The sequence below is a fragment of the Buceros rhinoceros genome, unplaced genomic scaffold (genome assembly GCF_000710305.1).
Source record: "Buceros rhinoceros silvestris isolate BGI_N320 unplaced genomic scaffold, ASM71030v1 scaffold3784, whole genome shotgun sequence".
NCBI classification, from domain to species: domain Eukaryota; kingdom Metazoa; phylum Chordata; class Aves; order Bucerotiformes; family Bucerotidae; genus Buceros; species Buceros rhinoceros.
Genome location: NW_010407553.1, coordinates 22,377 through 43,112, shown reverse-complemented (window position 1 = coordinate 43,112; position 20,736 = coordinate 22,377). Strand labels below are relative to the sequence as shown.

The following is a 20,736-nucleotide window of genomic DNA, read 5'->3' as shown; positions in this document are numbered from 1 at the left end:
CCCCCCCCCCCCCCCCCCGCCGAGTTTGAGTCAGTTTTCCTACAAAGTTCATTGTTTTTCATAATTAACAAAACATTTTACAAGTAAATACAGCAGAGCTGATAAGAGTATGAGCATCAGACAGGCATATAATTAAGATTATGTCTGTACATGTCTATTATACTAAATGAGCTTGCTTAGATACCACAAAGTGCACCTACTATCCTTAGCCTGGAAACAACCTAGAGAGAGCATCTATGTTACTACTTGTACCAAATGGGTTAAGCTTAGGAATCGTTACGTGGGAACGCACTGCAGGTAGACTTAACTGCAATCAGATATTCACTTGCAGCAACAGAAGCAGATGCCCTTCTCAGAACCAGTCACCAGTACCACAAGCATCCTTGGGAGGTGGTAAATGACTGAGTCTGCCTAGCTTGCTTCAGCGCAAGAAAGCGCAGTGTGAACACTGCTGATGGACAGAAACTTAACTGTTACAAATGCTTGCTTCTTAAGAACGCCTATGGCCGAAAATCATACATGCATTAAAAAAAAAAAAAAAAGTAGTGAGACATTGACAGAATTAAGATCATGGTCCAAACAAACTTCTAGACTGCAGAGGACTGCACTGCCTTTCACAAAAAATGGCCTGTGTGATATTCTTGGTCTAAAAGTGTGCACTTAGCATCATGCTGAACAGATCTGGTGCATCTTTTCTCTGCACTCCTCTCATGCTGGAACATAAAAAGGACTACAATAATTTATTTACGGCATGCTAGAGAGGAAACTCTCCCTAATGCTCTAATACATCAGTTTGTGCCCATGTATCTGACAACAGTGTCTGGCGGTTAGTGTTAGGGAAGAGACATGGCTGCTTACCTTAAACTTTTTTGTATTCTGATTTCTAATAAGCTGATTTTCTATTCATCCTTTGTTAATTTTTTTAAAAATAAGGCTATTTTAAAGAATAGGTATAGAAAAAAGTTATCCCTGCCTTTTAAGAAATTAATTCTAGTTTAAATATACTTGGTATTAAATTTGAGATATTTCTTTCACAGTAGTATGAAAGTAAATGGTCACCTTCATTTCCTTGCTTCCATAACTCTGAGCTAACATAGCATTTTATCATTTTACATCTCAGTCACTGAAGCATCTCAAAAAGAGATTTCATCCATCTCCTCTACACAACAGATTATGTTCAGGAATTTTTGCATGCACTGTAATCTTATTCTTGAAGTTTGTCCAGAAAATTTGCCACATACTATAGTCTAATATTTTATGCTTTGCTATATCTGAATTACTCATGATGGGATACTGCTGCCCCCTTAAATTAAAAAAAGCACATTTTCCACTATCTGAAAAAGGCTCAACATTTTATTTTACCTATTTAGACTTATAAAAACACATACTGTCAGATAAAGATCATGTATATGAAGGTTCAGTCTTAGAGACTAATGTGAGTTAAAGTGAAAATGAAGAAATCATAATGGAGTCCTACAGCACCCTTACAGTTTTTATAACAAAGATTTTAAAAGCAGTAAACTTACCTTTTCAATTAAAAGCTTCTTGCTCATTGAAATACATTTGTTTAACCTTTCTTTATATTTTTCAAGTAGCTTTTGTTGTTCATCTATTTGTCGTCTAAGATCACAGTTAGCCTAATAAATATATACAAAATATGAAGATATATCAAAACACCATTTTTAAAAATTAGCTGTCACAGAAAATACAGATATCTACCTTCACATGACGAAAGTAAAGAACATGCACAAACATACATATGTAGGAAGAAATCAAATTTCACGGATCTATCCTATCCCAACCTGTCAAAGGATGCCTTGCTTCCTTTTTTATTTCCTTTACACTGAGTTGCATTCTGTATTACAGAGCATCCAGTATATAAATAGTATATAAAGGCATTGTATCAATTGCTTTTTCAGTGCTCCAGCGTTAAACTGAAAGTTTAATTTTAGTTCTGGACCCATTTTATCTGATCGCTGAAGTCATGTGAAATCCTAACATTTTTAATTTAAAAGGAAACAAAAAATTCAAGATGATAAAAGTTTCAATTATCTTAGTAGAAAGTTTAACAAGTTCCCTATGTTCCAATTATATTTAAGTTACTACCTTAAAAACCCCCACAGTAATATTCTGTTTAAAACTAAATTGTTTTTTTTAAAAAAAAGTTACATTTGTCTATCCCATACTGTTGAACATGTGCCAGAGCAGTCTACACGTACAACGTTACAATGTACGGTTGCACAACTTAATATGTACTTCTCCACATATAAACACTAAATAGACCCAGCCTTGTGAATACAGGGTTTTTTTTCCATAGTTCGTTTTTCTTTATATCGCTTCTCCAAGACTTCTTTCAAGAGCACAGGCATAAAGTTTTTTTTTCTGAAAACCAGTCTTAGAGCACAGTACAGCAGAGGTTTCTTATTAAAAGTAGTTACTTATTGCCCATAATAATTTCTGTCACAATCACTTCCATTCTGAAACTGCCAATAGCTGTCCCACTGATAACTGCTATGCACAATCAGAACTACAAAAACCCACCTGTTATGTGAAATTATGAGTTTAAGGAATTAATCAATTGCCTGCAAAACAGCATCAACTTTCTTCGTACCTTCAGAAAGTCTATAAACATATTTAGTTATTAACAAACTGTGGCACAGAAGCAGAAGAAATCCTTATGCATTTCATTTTACAGGCTTCTTGGATTCTCAGAAAAAAATTTTTGCAAATACTAAAAACTCTTTTCACCTTTCACTTTAGGTAACTCCAAGGTAATTAAAAAAAAAGGTACTATTCAAACATTTAGAATATTTGCCTCAGATTCACTGTCTGTTGTTCTGAATAAGTATCTTTATCCCACGTCTAACACTTACCCTGAGTAAGTCATCTATACGACCTTCTTTCTTTTCCAGGTCTTGATTTTTATTACTTTCTAGTGCAGCTAATTTCAGCATTGTGAGATCAGTCTAAAAAGAATATTTTGAAATATTTATCCTTTCCTTTAACAATTACAGCATTATTTTTCTCATGTTTGTTATGTAGAGAAATAAATTACTTTAAAACATTCAATAACCACCATATCTTATTTTCATGTGTTTTGAAAGTGACATGGAAGGTTCTTATGCAAAAATGCTTTCCATCTTCATAAGGATGACTGTGAACAGTTGGGACAAACCACTAACAATATTAAAAGATTTCAGCACTAATTGAAAAGTTATTGTTCACAAAAACATCCCAAAACACCTGAAACAGAGCGAGAATGTTAACATCAGCTAATTACTTTATATTCTCTGTATTTGGTCCACAGGTGAAGTAGCCTTGATCTGACTAACTTGTGTAAGATAGAACAGATCACGTCAGAAATAGCAGAGAGGATAAAACAGTTGCTTTCAGCTTTTAAAACGCTTGACAAAACTATATCTTGATCATTTATCTTCTTCAACATCATATTTTAAATGCAATACAATGACAGCAGCTGTCACTTCAAATACTGTCTCAAAGAGCAGCCTCTACTGCTAAGATCACACAACGGCTAAAATTTGAGCAAAAGCCTACCAGCGACATGGTCATCTAACTACTCACAAAGTGCAAAGTTGGAAGCAGAGCAAGTCAGAATACAAAACCAATCAGAGAGATTTAAACTATAAGCTGCTGAACTTAACAGAAAAATGCTTTGGCAGATTGTAAAAAGCAAAGCTTTTGGAAGTCTTTAGGAGTTTAGAAGAAGCTGAAAGACAAAGAAATAGAGGTATCTATCAGTTTTTTCTACAGTGTGAAGCAATACAGGGTAGTTCTACTCAAAAACAGTTACCTGAGTAATTTTAAAACATAACTGCTTTGGTTGTGTGATAGGGTGGTCCCCAAAAGCTAATGAAGTAGGAGAAGGACTATTCTGTCGAACCTGGAATGCATGAAAACAACAGATTTTAGATACAATTGTAGTATTAAATTATGAACATAGCCTTGTTTACATTTCTTGCAGGAAAATCATATGGAGAAACAAGGTACCTTTACTACAGAAAATAGGATTTGAAACTTTGCATTGAGAGCAATCACTATGCTGTAACATATCACTTGAAGTTTATTCTCTGAGAAAACTAAGATTGTCACTTTTGGGAAACAGACTGAAAGATATAAGAGAATACAGGACTTACTTTTCTGATTCTAAGTTTTCACAACTCAAAAATTAAGTTTGTGAGTTATTTTTTGAGTGGTTATTTCCCATGGAAGAACCAGAAAGGGAAAGCTAGTGCAGATCAGAACACAAATCCTGTTAACAAAACTTCCCTAAACCCGTTAGTTTGTGTGAATGAGACCATTTTCAAGCCAAATACCACAATCTGTGTTACACTCCATACTGTTAGCAAGAATAAGGGGACGCCTGAAGTTCAAAGTACATGGAATAAAAGCTGGGGTCTATCAGCAGAGAAAACAAATCTTTTCTGTAACTGGCAGAATCTGGCCATTTACAATCACATCTGGGTACACTTAACACTGAAATTGTGCATATGAGGAGGAAAAAATTAATTAACATGCCTAACAAAGAATTTTAAAAGGATACAGGCAAATTAGGCGTCAATTAATTTAAAATTTATGATTTATCAAAACCTGAGCTTTTAAAGACTTGAGTTTGGGGTTCAGTTTCGTCATAAGTTAAAAAAACCCTTCCCCTTTTTGCAGGAGGCTTGTGATTAAATATCATCAGAACACACTTTAACATTTAGTCAACAGTTAACATAATTACTTGATATTTTAAAATGACATTTTAGGAAAAAAGTCCCATATTAACAGAAAATTTTAGTTTTAATATTTAACTTGATTTTTTTTTTATCCCCCACTATTGAAAGAATGTCTTCCCAGGATTCCTTCCTTTGAAAACTCTTCCCTTGAATACAGATTCTTCTCAATTATGCTATCTCTAGATTAGTAAAGTATCTCCAGCAGTTAGTAAGTTCACAAACTTACAGAAGAAGGAGCGGAATGTGAATTCTGAGGAGATCGGATTGCAGGAGGTACACCTCGCACTGGACTAGAGCCGTTTCCACCTTGGTACTGTAGAGAAGATATGGCTCCTTTATTAGTCACTCTTCTATCAAAATACATTTTACATCTACTGAATGATACAGCTCGTTTGTACACAGAATTTGTAAATCAGATGGTACTACTTTTATTAGTGTAGCCTGTGGCTATTGAAAGAAAAGCATGAAAGAAAATGCATCTCTACGACAAGGTTTAATACTCAAACTTACATAAAGAAAAAAATATCCTCAAGAGGCCTGTGCACTACAAACAAAAATTTTGTAACATCAAAAAAAGCTGAGTATATTTTAAAGCTAAAGCAAATTTTATAAATACACAAAAACTTTACCTCAAAATAGTCACTAATCTTGTGACCACGTCCCCCAATATTCTTTCCTGAAACAAATATATTATACATTAGAATTGATTAAATAACTTATAGACGTCTTATTTTTTTACCTATACAGGTAGCAAAGTCTTACCACTTGTTGATTGGTTTTCTTTCATGTCCTAACATGTAGATAATTAAGGGATTGGCCACAAAGAGATTTGCATATTCCATTCATTGAGAAATCAGAAATTAAATCACACTTCAATTCCTAAACCAGATTAGTGCAGACTTAGCAGTAAGCCTACATCTCTTCTAGGTAAGAGGAAACTTGTCTCTCATCCTGTAGATCAAAGCTCTGAGTCCCTCCCCTTTTCAAGCACCATCTCAAAGTTCATCCACTTCCAAAATACCTAATTAACCAAGTCTATTAATATTATATGCTCCAGGTGAATTATGGTGCCCAGATGTTCAGATCAAGGATTTCCGTAAGTGCTTGTAAGAGTGTGGGCATCAAGGACGACAAGTATTTCCATTCCTCCCAACCTGATTATGAACTGGCTAATTCACAGGGTTAACTAGGAAGATAAATAGAGCATAATGAGAGAGTAAAATTTCTTAATCAGTACTGAGACTGATATGAATTAATATTCAACATGAGGACCTGACCCATACACAACATTCCAGAGATTGCACCAATGCCTTAGCCAATGGCATAAATGCTTTCTTCAATCCAGCTCTAAAACGACTGTTAACTCTTAAGACTGAATTTGTCTCTTGTACAGGTCATACTACGTATTAGCAGATTATCTTCAAAACGGACAATTCCAAAGCTTACTACTTTACAGAAAGAAATTCTTGTGATAAATTAGAAGATCATTACCCATAGATCTAAAAATGTAATTCTGGACTTTTTAGCAAAGATTTTCAAGCTCCCCTATTGCTTCAGCCCTGAACTCTTTCTAGTCCATATGCCTCTATATCAGCTCTGCTGCATAACTCTGTGTCACAAAGAAATACCATGAAGAAAGAGAAACATTTGGCAACGCTTTTTGTGTCAAGACTTTAAACAGAAATAGATAAAATAATTTGAAGACCTAGAAGATCACAGAGCTAACTCTTCTAGTAGTTACCCACTTAGTGTATATATCACTGCTACTGCCCTCTAGTCAATTCTTTACCTACCCTATAATTCTGCTAGTGATTTCTGTCTTCATGCTTAATTCCCATGTATCATTTTTTCAAATTAAAATTTGCTTTCATCCAGACAAATGAGACGGACTGTATTCATTTTCAGTATAGAAAAATCTATTCTGTGTCATGTCACAAAACTCTGCACTGAAGAAATACGTCAAATTATTTTGCACAGCCAATTATGGATAGACTGACACCGATTTCATCCCACTTTCCAATTATCTCTGTGTTCTAAACAATAGTTTTCTTCAACATTTATGGATTATTTTGCATATTACAAAGTCAAAATCCTAGGTATGCAACATAGAAAAGATGGATTTCTTGTTCCTTTTTTCAATACAATAGCAGTATTTGCTGTGCTTCAGCAGTACTGCACCACTCCAATATGCTGCAGCTTCCTAGGCCAGTTCCTTGAGTACACTGCAGTGCAGACTATTCTGTTTCACTGCTGCTGACAGTAAAATAGTAGTTAAAAAACATTATAATCCTGTTGTCTATGCCAAGAAGTTCCTAAAATTTGCATAATCTCTAATTTCAACTTGTATTTGTATCAGGAAGTATAGGCTAATACAAATAGGAAAATTTATTCAAGTTATTTGAACAAAGCAGGCCTCTGTGGAGCAATGCTTATAAAGAAATTTATTTTAGTCCAACTACATAATTATTTTACTAATAGCATGTTGCATCATGAAGACTTCCAGATATGGAGCCCATTGATACATATCTGAGGTGACATTTCCCACCTCAGTTAGAAACAAAAGAAAGCTAATACAGATGTTATCAAAACTATTTCTGCTCCTTTTTGATGAATTTTCATCTTCAAGTTAAATTTCCACCATTCCTCCCCCAAAAGTCACACTAAACAGAGGAATGACAAAAACTATGCTTTGTAAATATTAAATTGGAAATTGGTCTCATCCCGTTTTTCCCATCCCTCTAGACAACTACATTGTACATTGTAATTCATAGAAAAGGAAGAAAAAAAATCTGTTTTAAATATACCTGAAAAACAAGCAATCAGATACCATAATCAGCAATCAATTTCCCCCTTTACCTACTGAAAAGAAATACAAACCAAAGGTATTTTGGATGAGAAGAGCTGCTACAATTCTTAAAATTGTAGAGTTGTACCATGGCTGCAAGTCACACACGTGACTCTTAGGGGCAATTACCAGCTAAGCTCAGGTTTTACTTGCCTGACCCTTCCAGAGACAAATGGGGGTGGGAGGAAGATATAAGGCTAACAGTCAAAATTTTGTGTATTGTAATTTGATTAAATACATGCAGTAACTACCTACTTCATTTACATTTTAGTTTACCTTGGCTGCTCTCACTCTGAGTGTCTGCTTTTCTTTTTCTTCCTCTGGAAGGTTCTGACTGTTTCTTCTCTGGAGTCTACAAACAACAAAAATAACACCATCCAACAGCAGCTCTATTTATTTATATTATTGCTATATTATTGTGAAATAAATTTAAATCCTCATTCATAAAACATGATTTCACAATTCAGCAGGGATGTTATTTCAGATCGTAGTTAAAGGAGATTACATGATCCTTGGTCAATCAGATAAATACAAGCTAGAAAAGATATTTAAGAAAGCAAGAAATAATTCTTAAATGATTTCCCAAAAGGCAACTGTACGTACTAATTGTTAAGAAATTATACCTTTTCATCAATTCTGGGGTTTATGAAAACCCAATTTGGTTTCACTTATGGCTACATTTTACCAAGATCTTCATATTATAGTTGTGGTTGTTTTAAAGCTTAATACTTTGTGAAATAAGCTGATTCTTGATGGTGTTTTCTACACATTGCCACAGAACAAATACAAAGTTCTAGTGCTTCGATAGGAAGACAAAAATGTTATGCATTTTCGGAAGTGCAGAAATTATTTCCAAATGAATATAAACTGTAGAATTTGAATATCTATTCACTTGGAAAGCCTCATCGACCCCTCCTCATTGTATTTGTGTCTCAAGACAGTAAAAGAAAAACATCAATCCTGAGTGAAAAAAAAATACAGATCTGTTAAAAATATAATATTCCAGAAGTATTATATATAGTTGCCTAGAAACTACAATCAGCATGTACACCACAGACAACAAGATTGGGCTGTGAGTAGAAGCATCTCTAGATTTTATTTGGTCTCCCTTGATGTGAGGATTCAAACCAGTTAGTCTCCCCAGTGTATGATAACTTTTACAAGCTGCTTTGGTAAAAAAAAAAAAAAAAAAAAAAAAAAAAAAAAAAAAAAAAAAAAAAAAAAAAAAAACAAACAACTGCAGCTTTATGCGTATTCAGCCTCCAAGCAGTCTCATACAGGTAACTGGAGAAAACACAGAAGCCATTACATGAACTCTGCTTTACTATCAAGAAGTCAATGGTCCCTAGTATCTCGGACTAAATTTGAGATTAGTGGTAAGATGCTTCCTTTCTATCATTTCACTATATTTGACACTTTGTATTCCAAACACCCTTTCTCAACACAGCAAACATAAAATTTCAAATTTCAACTCATCACTAAAAGCATTTCAAGTATGTTTAAGTTCCAAAATCTTCATATGAATATCTTGAAGTATAGTTTTACTACACTATAGTTTTGAAGTATCCTAAAATAATTATTTTGGTGCAGAACAACTTTAAGTTATCTATGATTCATAGAAAATTAACAGTCTATAAAAGAACAGTCAGGACAAGAAAGGTCTTCCTTTAATATACCATGTATTTTTTAGAAGTTTTAGCTCTGTGGAGAGCTTAATATAAACACCTTTGGAAGTTTCACAGTTGTAACTATTGCATTATCAGGCTACAAACGAAGTTCAAATTACATACATTTTATTTTAAACAAACTCTTCCAACCAAAATCTGCATCTTTTAGAGTGCTGTTGTACATCAGCAAACTGTACAACACAGACTCCTGGAAACAAAGTTATCTTAAGACCATGTGATTCTAAAAGCAGAAAGCAGAGCTCAGAAATATTACTCTAATAATATGCAAATTACTGCCAGCTAAATAGGTAACATTAAACTATCTTTCCACAAAACTAAATTGAAGCTACTTAACCAAGCATTTTCATGTTATTATTTTCCAGCTTCCAATTTTGAAGTTAACATTCTAATGTAGTCAGTTTTACTACCATATCAAGAAAAAAATTGTTTAAAAGCTAAGGAATCACTAAATGTTTAAGATTGCCCCAACAAAATTAGTTTCCAGCTGCAGTGTCTGATGGCTTGTATTTAAAAAACAGATATTTAAAGATGTTTATACTTTTAAAATTGAAACATCATTCACAAATGCCTATTTTCTGAAGCTCTTCTGATTTCTTTCAGTGTGTAATTTAACCTCCCAAACTAAAAAGTGCACGCTAATGAGGTTATTAATGAGGTTACCCAACAAGGTCATGTTCACCTTTTCTAAGTATAAAATTCACATGGTAATGTACAGCATATATCAATCACTAGAAAATGTTCTCTGAAATCCTTTCTAATGAATGGAATCATATGAATTACAAAAACCGAAGACTAATCAGACTGAGGAGTATCCTCCTGAAAATGAAGATTGAAGGTGCTTTCAGTCACTTCAGAAGGATTTACATATAGCCGAGATTTACATTAAAATTCCACTATTTCATAAGCAAGACAAAACAGTTTCGAAGCTATCCAAAGTTAGATTATAAATCTATGTTAAAGTTATCCACAGCTCGGCATATTAGCAGAGCCTCATACATCATGGTCTTGAAGCTAGTTTGTTCCTCAATTTTAATGGGCTTCCCCCCTAAGCCTTCTCTTCACATTTACAGTTTTACATCTCGGCTTTTCACATTCTCTTTTATAAAATAAACATTTCTAAGTATGAATTCTCAGCTAGTTAATCTCCTTTAAACAAACACTCAGAGAAGTATTTTTATAGATTTTATGTACAGTTAAATATTTTCTACCATTATTATAGAAGTTATTTTTGTAGAGGGGAAAAAAGAATTTAAATCGTGTAATAAAGGAAAAGTTTTACATTTTTGTCTCTCAACACGTAAATCTCCAGTATGCTTAATAGTTATGATTTTTTAGTTGCCAGTATTTTTAATAAGCATAATCAATGAGTTTATAGTTTTCCACAATTTCTTCCAGCTACAGGAAACAAATATAGCAGTGCTGTTTTCTCTGCTCTTTTCCTCTGCAACACATTATAAATTCCAATTACATCAAACTTTTAGTTACTTCTGAAATTACATTTATAATGAGGCTTCTGGCTTATTAGGATCTGCAGCAACTAAACAGCTACAGTGAGCAGAGCAAAATATTTAAATAACTAATCAAGCTGGACAAATCAAGCCACAGACAAAGCTGTCCTCCTTTAAATAATTCATTACCTACAGAGAATAGAAAATACCAGTTATAAATAAAAGAGCATATTTGTAACTAAAACAAGGAGTAATCTACTTCAATGAGGAATGGTGAAGAAGGTCAAAATATCAGGGGACTACCAGAAGCACTTGTTCACAACCTGAGGTAGCCAGTTTAGGATTTATCTTACCTAGAAGTAACTAACAGAGACTCAAATTAAGACCTATATACCACAGCAGCAAAGTATGTAATAAAATAAAAATTATGTATGCATTTAAAAAGAAACCAGAATACAGGTCTGCATATTAAGAACAAGCATCCAGCCAATGTTTATCACTCATAATCCTGATCTGAATCCAGAATAAAGCCTGGTTTCAATATATTTTCCAGATATATTTCAAGATATTTTGCAGACTAAAGCTTACCTCTGTGAATTATCTCAATTAAAATTACTATTTAGATAAGAATACCAGGTTTAAGTTGTATTTTCTCCAATCCTGTGTACAAAAAGTAAAAAAAAAAATCACACCAGAAAAAAAAAAGGGGGGTGTGTGGGATACTGCATTGTTTTGAAAACTGTGACTTTCTTTTAATGTGCCACTTAGTGATGAAAGCACAGAATGATGACATGAATATACCATCATAGTTTAATCAGAGATTGACATTCTTGCTAGAAATTCATTTCAATGATTCTGAGATTTGCATTTCTACTTTTCCTTCCCTCCCAAATTCTACTGTAGTACAACTGTTCTCTCTCAAAAATCTAATAGCAATGCTTCCCATATAAGTCTTTGTATTTCTACACTACCATCCACAAAAAGAATTCCCAATTATTGTGAAACCTTCATTGCCACCATTAAAGAACAAAACACACAAAAACCCCCCCACAACCCACTTGCAATATTAAGAATTAAAGTGTGCTATTTATAGGATTACAGAATATAAGTAACCAGGTGTTCCTGAAAGGACAAAACTCTAAAAGCTTAACAACATACTTGGTATTATAATTTAATTTAAGTGAATACAACTGACTTCTTCTGAAAATGGGTTACTCAATGTCATGAAGACTCATATCTTTCAGCGAACACAGAAGAAACGTCAAGCATTGTGCACTGGAGCAGTGGAGATCTGTGCAGGGACTTTTTAGTAAAAAAATGTCTATTACTATTTTAGAATCCAAGTTTTAGAATATTTTTTAAAAATAATAAATTATTCTTCCCCAGAAGCATGATTTGAGGTTAAAACACTGTGCAGAGACTGAAGATATGGGCTGAACATTCAAATTTACATGCCTTGGAAAAAACTTGCCTCTATAACTCATGTATTCACAACTGTAAAACAGATTTTTCTACTCCAAAAAGTTATTACACGTATAGTCAGTGTTCTGAGATCACTCAGCTACTCACAGACACATTTTTCTGTCAAGGAATTGCAATAATGCATCATAACCTTCAGGGTAATGCAGTGCATTTCCATTCCCACATCTACATCAGAACTGCATCACCGCCCCACTGCCTCAAGTATTTCTAGGAAGAGCCATGAAGAACAATAGGCAGACAGACTTTTCTGGTTAAGAAAACAGTCTATATACAATTAAAATGAAAACCCAGCAGGGAAAGGCAAGTGGAAAAAAAAAAAACCAAAACCGTATCACAAAATATATTGCAGCCTTTTTGAAATAGGAAAACACGAAGTCGCACACAGAGGTCATTTATTTAGAAAGTATCAGTTGGGTTGTCCTTCTCCTAGGACGGTTGTCCGAAAGCTAATGAGCCCATCGTGCCTGTGGACACACTTTGTCTGACTAGTTGAGACCTGTCTGGGCTGGGAGACCCTACCAACGGAATAGGCCCCCCCCAGCAGAGCTCTCAACCTCACAACAGCACCTGAAGAAAAGTACAAAGATCAGTGTCTACAGAGCCACTGTACTGTCCACTCTTCTGTATGGGTCTGAATCATGGGTCATCTACCGCCAGCACCCGCGACTCCTCAAACGCTTCCATCAGCGCTGCCTTCGTACAATCCTAAACATCCACTGGACTGACTATGTGACTAATGTCGCTGTCCTTGAACAGGCAGAGGTCACCAGTATCGAGGCCATGTTGCTGAAAACGCAGCTGCGCTGGGCAGGGCACGTCTCCAGGATGGCGGATCACCGCCTCCCTAAGATTGTGTTCTACGGTGAACTCGCCACCGGCTGCCGCAAGAGAAGAGCTCCAAAGAGGACATATAAGGACTCCCTGAAACAATACCTCACCCTTGGCCATATTGACCACCATCAGTGGTCCACCCTGGCCTCCAATTGCGAGATTTGGAGACACACCATACATAACGCTGCTGTCTCCTTTGAGAGCACATGTAGAATCCGCACCCAAGGAGACCTTCCGCTGTGCTTTTTGCAACCGGTCTTGCCTATCAAATGCTAGTCAGAGTTTATCCATGCTGATGAAAACCTTAATACTCATTAAACGAGACAGCAAACTGTTTAAGCATCTTCAGCTCCAAAAGCTGTATATATACTCACGACATTACTACACAGAGATAATAAAGAAGCAGAAACAGCTAGTTTTGTGACCAAAAATTCAAAGAAGCTTTTAAGAAGCCATGTTTCCTCTAAGAGATGGTATCTTTTAGTAACGTTTGCTTTTTCCTATCTAGCTGTGTATTACTTTAAAAGCTTCTACATAAAACAAGGCATCAGAGTGGAATATAAACAATTCTATGATACTCTGATAAGACCATGACTTGTTAGCATTGGAATTTTGAGGTAAAACCAAATTTGCCCCGTATACTTACCTCTGATTCTTTATCACTTAAAGATCCCAAGCTCCCAAAACTGTGATTTGAACTTTCGTTATTTGTTGAGGCCTATCAAGACAAGTAAAATACTAAATCATTATACACAGATTTAAGAAATAGCTAATACACTATTGTCACTCACAGTTATAATAAATAACAATAAAAAAATGTCATGCTTGTAAGGAAAAAATTATTAACTATAAAGCACTTGTGACTTGCAAAGGGGTAAGAAGCTTGAAGGCAGATGTTTTGACAAGGCACAGTAAATTCAGTATTGTGATTGTTTGAAAGCCAAGTAAAACCCTAGAACATTCCAAAATGTTTCAGTCTTATTTGGGAATAGCAAAACATCCAAGAAAGATCCTACTAAATGGTTCCACGCAATGACCTTAAAAACCCAGTATTGCTGGAAGTGCTGAATACTACTAAAAATTTTCATTTTTCAAAGAAAAAGAGGGTTTAATTTTTCCCAAGACAGATTCTAGGCTATTGCAGAGATTGTCATTGAATGAATTACAAAAAAAACAATTACAAACTATTGACAATATTATTCTATATTCTTAAAGTGAACCATTTCCCCCACAGTAACTAAATTTAGACTCATAAGAAAAAAAAGGATAAAACCCAAGAAATAGACTCAAGTCACAGTATTTATTCAGACATTTTCTAAGGCTGATTTACTCAGAGATCTTTTGAACAGAAAATGGCAACAAGGACATTTTATTGAAAGAGTCTGTTCCACATTCAGGTAACAAGAAATGCCAACATCAGTTGAGCTTCTTTTTATTAAAAGGAGAAAAAAAAATCTTATACTGCTGGATAATGCTTCTGCTGCTTACATATAGGAAGGCAGAACAAATAATTTTAAGGGACTCAACAACTAGTTCCAAAGCACATAGCTTGCTTCAAAGCATTAAATTCCAGCACTGCATCAATTTGCAGGACAATACTGGCCCGTGACATCTTCTGAACAACTACATCACCTCTAAATTAAGATTTCCAGAGAAACATTAATTAAACCCACAAAACTTCCGGGTGTGTTCCCCTTCCCAGTCAGTCTTTCGCACAAAAATGTAGTAGAAAAACATCTGTATGTAGTTCTTCCTTGTGATGTCTCAGTACCTGGTCATTGGAGTCAGTTAAGACAATAAATTCAGTAACCTATGTTCATATTTCCACCCTTGCTTACTTAAAAAGCTTGAAGATGATGGGCTTATTTCCCCCACAACAATCCCAAAACTCTTCTACAGAGTAGTAGATAAGGGTAGGCATTCAAAATAGTAGTCCCGATAAAGTAGAATCCATCTCGATTTAATTACTAGAAGAATAATGACCTAGAATGTTTAAAAAAATAAATGGTAAGTGCAGCTGCAACCTCTGTATTGTCTTGCTAGGTTAGCAAAACGAGAATTTGGTATGCGTGGGTTTGGGTATGCACGTGAAGGGGAAGTTTTCTCATTTTTGTCTTCAAAGAGAAAGCAGACCAGTGGAGATCATATTTATACATCCCATTTTCCCAGTTACTTCTGCACATTGGATAAAAACGGACTTTATAAATTTTTTAAATAAAAATCTGATAAGCCTCTCTCAACATCCCCCATCAAGACTGTATTAAGAAAAAAAACAAAAGGCTTTTTCCAAACACAGCCCAGATCAGCTACTACACTTCATGTCATCTGCTTGGATACACTGAAGCATCAGAAATTAAAGAAATACAATCTGAAGTGATGTAATTGCCATTTTACTGATGGTGCAATAAATCACAGGACTAGATACTGGTATTCCCCTGTACTTCCCTGCCTCCCAAAACAAAACAAAAAGTAAGTAGGAAAACGAAGATATATTGTACTGTATACTGAAGACCATTTATGGACTGTTTCTGGTCAAAGGTAAGAACAATAGTAGTAGTATATTCTCCAAACAATTATCAAAAGCATTCAGTAGTATAAAAAAAGCACCACATTTTATCCAGCTATCCATTTGGAAACCAACTGGATACACAATAATCTGTTCAAAAGGATCCTGGAATGCATCAGGGACAAGAAATTTATGTTTTACATGGCTTAACACTGTTGTGGTTTAAGATTTGACATGTTTTTGGCAGCAGGGGGAGGAGGCTGCCACCTTTGTTTGGCACAGTTTAGGTACCAGGAGATGGGGCCACTAGCGTGGTCCCTTGTATGAAGTTCAGGATAAGAGGTCTCCTGCCTCCAATTTTGCTCCCCTCTCTGGCAGAGTGCCTCTGCCTATTTAAGGGGGGAAACATCTTTAGTCTTCTGGCATGCTCTTTTGTTCTGGAGGGGATAGGACCGAAGAAAGGAGAGCAACCACACGGTCACTGAGGTAGCCAGGAAAAGCTTGCAGAATACACACTGGTACAGTGATTTTCTTACTTCGGTCTGTGGCAAGTGGACTAACTCATCGACCACTGGTGGGAGTCACAGATGGGCTGTAGAGGGCCCACCAGAAGAATGGATGTGGGACTTCTAAAAATGTGGTTCTGACAGCAAGTTGGTTCGGTGTTGGGAGAGATGAGCCTGGGAGCAGACCCCCCACCCATGCAGACTGGAGGTGTTCATGCCAGACTGTCTCCTGTCAGGAGCAGGGAGGTGGTGGGTTTTCACATGGCCAGAGGGAACCTGTGAGGCATGTGTTCCATGAAGCAAGCAGACGGAATCTCATGCAGGGGGTTAAAAACGACTACACCCCCCCATCCTGTGTTTTACCCTCCTCTGGCATCAAGTGGGGAGGGAGGGAGGAAGTAAAAGCCAAGCCTGAGATAAACAGAGGGGTGGGGGGAATGTGTATTTAATATCTTCTTGTTCTCTTTTGTGTCCTACACTAATTTAATTGATTGTGGTTTTGTTGTTTTGAATTAAATTGATTTTGTTTCCCCTAGTCCAGTCTGTCTTTTGACCATGGCTGTAAGTAGTGTGTGTAGCCCTCCCTTAGTCCTTGCCTTGACCCTTAAGCAGTTGTTTTGTTTTCTCCTCCTGGAGGAAATAAAACAACAGTGTGGCTTTAGTTGCTGGCCAGGTCTAAAGAGTGACAAGAGTGAAGAAGCAAATTATCTGTTTTAAATTTGATTTTTTTTCTGGCTAATTCCAATGAACAAACTTGAGAACCTGAAAACAGAATGTAATTTGGGTAAAAGTGAACTCATGGGAACAATGGACAATAAAGAAAGGCTTGAACAGATTTATGGAAACAGGTAAGCAGTGACTCACAGAGGATCAAAGTTTAAAGAAAAGGAAACCCAAGAAATTTGGTAAATACTTTTAAAGAAAATGCATTGCATACATAGCAGTAGACAAGAGTCTGAGGAGTGAAGACTGGCAATAAGGCAAGGGACCAACACAGATGTATCAAAAACTAACAGAAGGGTTTATAAATATACCAAAATTTAAATGAAGTTAGAAGGTGGTACAGATGTAGTCACGATAAAAGACAAATAGTAATTTGAATTATGTGCAATTACTTGAGCAATTATAATGAGCTGATAAATTAGGGGAGTACGTGGTACTAGAGAATCCAAGGAATAACACTAAGGAAAGATGGTCCAGAGTTACTGGGTATGTCTCTGTCTAATTTTAATCATGAGATATGGCAAATATACATCTTTTCAGTCATAATTAGAAGGCAATTAAATAAAGAGAACACAACAGTGCCTTAGCCACACTGTGTCAATCCAACCTGACTCCATCCCTATACCACTTAACTCACTTCTTGGTTAAGATAATAGTAACAGAAGTGAAATGGCACCTTTTTACAGCTTTGTGAGTTACTTTCATGTCACTCTCAAAAACAATTCAGAAGATATGACGCAAGATCACTAAGCACTTAATTCTTTATAGTTTGTTAATAGTCATCAACAAATCACAGAAATTTAATCAGCATCTGCTAATAGGTAGTATTTTGTTCTGTAATCTAGACTGGTAGTTAAAATGTGTAATAGGAAGTGAAAAAATACTAACTAAGTTTGTGTAAAATACTTAAAACATGAGGACACTGCAAACACTCTGGCAACAGAATTCAAAAGTATCTTGGTCATGGAGGAAACATGCCTAAAAATTTGTAGTGTATCTTTTTAACATCGGTTCATTAAGTACTGCACTCGGTGAAGAACACTCAAATACACAAATACAAACCAGAGTAATTCTGGCTAGACAACAGTATTGCAGAAATCTGTATCAACCAAATATGGAAAGTATTTAAGCTCCTCTGCTCAATGTTCATAAGGTTTTTCTTCAAGTGTTGTATTGTGGTTTACATACTAATGGGCAGACTGCAAAAAGTCTACAATGAAAGTAAGTAAAATTTAGAAGTCTTTAGTTTTGTTAATCTTGATATGTTAGTCTTCAAACAAGTTTAATCTTAAAAACAGAGGTCATATGAGACTCTCTGTCTATTTCAAGCTGAACTGTAAGTAACTGGCCATCTGCAAAGGGACAACTGCACTTAAATACTGGGGAAAAACTTCCCTCTCTGACCACACGTGCACTAGAGCAAAACCACAAAAAAGCCTGTCTAAGCCCATTTCCCCGTATTTTAAAGAACAATTCAGTGTCCATGCCATAGATAGTTTCAGAATAAACAATCCTATCTCAAAGCAAAATAACAGACTAAGAAGGATTTTCCTGAGAGCCTCTTCCAACCCAATACTTTTACAAGTAAATCATGTGAGAAATATACAAGTGAGATAGTGTGAGATAAATTAGTATTTCAAAGATGACAGATCTGGATGAATGCTCTTAGAACTTACTTTTGCTCCAACACTGCAACTTCCAGTACTCCCAGTGCTGCCACTTACTACTCCTGTAAATCTCGCCTCCAGCAATTCTTGTCTTCTTGGGTCCAGGCTATGAAGTTCATCCATTGCTCCTAAAAGCCATAAATAAATTCATTATATTCCCTAATATCTGCAGTGGAATATTTTACAAACAAGCCAAACATACCATCGGCCTATGCAAAGAATGGATCTATACCCTCAAGGTGATGACGATTCACCATCTGTTACCTAACAATGAATGCACTCAGTGAATTGCAGAAATTTTGGGCAAAGTTCTGTGGATCAGAATAGCCTTGTCAATTTTGGTGAAAATTGAAACCTGTTAGAGGCCTCTGAGAGACATGGAGTCTGAAGTGCTGCGATATGCCAACCAGGCAATTATTTACAGATTAAAAACTAGCTGACAGGAGCAAAATACTTTCCAGCATAAACCCTCCCAATTCTGCAATCCCCTTGTTTTCCATATTACTTAAATTGTTTAGGCTATCAATGTCCAAGACAAACATGTAACTATAAGAAAAAAAAGAAAATCAGAAGGTAGACCATAGTCCCCAAGACATGGAGGTCCCCACCACGTATAATGCAGTGTTACATGGAGGTTCAAAGGGCAGGATGCAAGGAACAGGATCAGCAGGATCAGTGGGATCAGAAAGGAGCCAAGAGTAACAGAGATCCTTGCACAGGTGGTGCCTCTGAGAGAGCCCTGCTAACTGAGGTAAAGTGGTGCTGCTGGCATCCGCAGGGAAAGTAAGGTGGAAGGAAATGGAGGAACAAAAGGAGGTTCTGATGAGCTCAGCCTACATGAGTAGGCTGCAATATTATGTGCAGCTTTCTAATTTGTATTTGAATCACTTACTGCTATTTCATGAGTCTGAAAGATGATCTAGACAAACAGCCTTCCATATTTGCTGCTGCATTCTTTGTTTTTATCTTTTCAACTACTTGAACATTCAGTTTATCTTCATTTTGAAGCATTTCATTTGCTTTATAGCTCAGCCTACATGAGTAGGCTGCAATATTATGTGCAGCTTTCTAATTTGTATTTGAATCACTTACTGCTATTTCATGAGTCTGAAAGATGATCTAGACAAACAGCCTTCCATATTTGCTGCTGCATTCTTTGTTTTTATCTTTTCAACTACTTGAACATTCAGTTTATCTTCATTTTGAAGCATTTCATTTGCTTTATTTTAAATAGGATATTTAATGCCAAAGTCCTCACACCCTATTTTAATAGCATACCCCTCAAGTAACTTATAAAGTTATACAGCCTCTCTTTTCTCAACTAAGACGTAAGTTTATGCTTTTGAGTCCCACAGGACAAGAAGGGGCTGAAAGTCATAAGTATGTATATTCAAATAGTGCTATGAAAAAAAGCTTTTGGAATTCCCTTTTCACAAAAACTACAGTTTGCAAAGTTTAAGTGATCCTATGAACTTCTACCTAACAGCTAAGCATCCCAACAAACAAGGCATCAGTGTAGCTTTCCTCACCATTAAGACACGAGATGCTTTCTTGTATGACTCTCAGGTATCTCACAAACGTTTAACATGCAAGAACGAGACATTCCTTTCTGTACCACACATTTTGGCCACTCCTGGCCGTACAGCTAATCCTCCTAGCAGAGAAAGCACTGGCTCTGCTATTGGGCTTATTCAAGCTGTCCCTGTTCCCACAGGAAGGCAGATGACAGCAAGTGTGGTGTCAGTGCTTCTTTACCGCACAGCCGAGTACCCAGAACTCCTCTGATGGGAGAAAAACACACCAAGAGAAAGACAGATGGGAGGGAGACATTCTAGAACTGTGTTGTTGGCAGAGTCCTCATTTGAAAAATCAAGTCACGAGCAACAGGTTGAAGATGCTGCATTTTGTTTCTGGAGGTGGGAGAGTTTACTCAAACACAGCCACATACAGCTCTCTTCTCCAGCAATGCAGGGGAATTACCCAGTTTTGACAATGCAGCTGGCTTATTATTACCAGTTGTTAACACCGCTTCCGAATGTGCCTAGTAAAAATTCCTCCAATTTCTACATAGTTTAGTTTGTAAGCTCTCCAGGGTAAAAACTGTTTCACTACATGTATGAACAGTGCAGAACAATCAGGAATCTCTTTAAACTCCTGCTTCCTAAAATGTGCTTCTGTATTGCTTCCAAGAGTTTCAAGAACAAATTGTACACCTCTTGTATGTGCAAAATATATTTCTTATATTTACACATTATGCAATAAGGTGCTTTTTTTTTTCAAAAACAGATGTGTACAGCATAC

General features: G+C 36.0%; 1 protein-coding gene across 1 annotated transcript in view; it reads right to left on the bottom strand.

Annotated features, from left to right (window-relative positions):
- TLK1 (tousled-like kinase 1) overlaps positions 1-18,558 on the bottom strand; it is a 45,412-nt gene extending 26,854 nt beyond the window's left edge. Inside the window, exons 1-8 of the mRNA XM_010134501.1 lie at positions 18,445-18,558; positions 13,680-13,751; positions 7,861-7,936; positions 5,369-5,415; positions 4,966-5,052; positions 3,812-3,901; positions 2,874-2,966; positions 1,527-1,637 (exon numbers count right to left, since the gene is read on the bottom strand). Of these exons, the coding sequence (XP_010132803.1) occupies positions 1,527-1,637; positions 2,874-2,966; positions 3,812-3,901; positions 4,966-5,052; positions 5,369-5,415; positions 7,861-7,936; positions 13,680-13,751; positions 18,445-18,558 (690 nt within the window). The remainder of the gene's footprint in view (positions 1-1,526; positions 1,638-2,873; positions 2,967-3,811; positions 3,902-4,965; positions 5,053-5,368; positions 5,416-7,860; positions 7,937-13,679; positions 13,752-18,444) is intronic.
- Between the last annotated feature and the right edge of the window lie 2,178 nt (positions 18,559-20,736).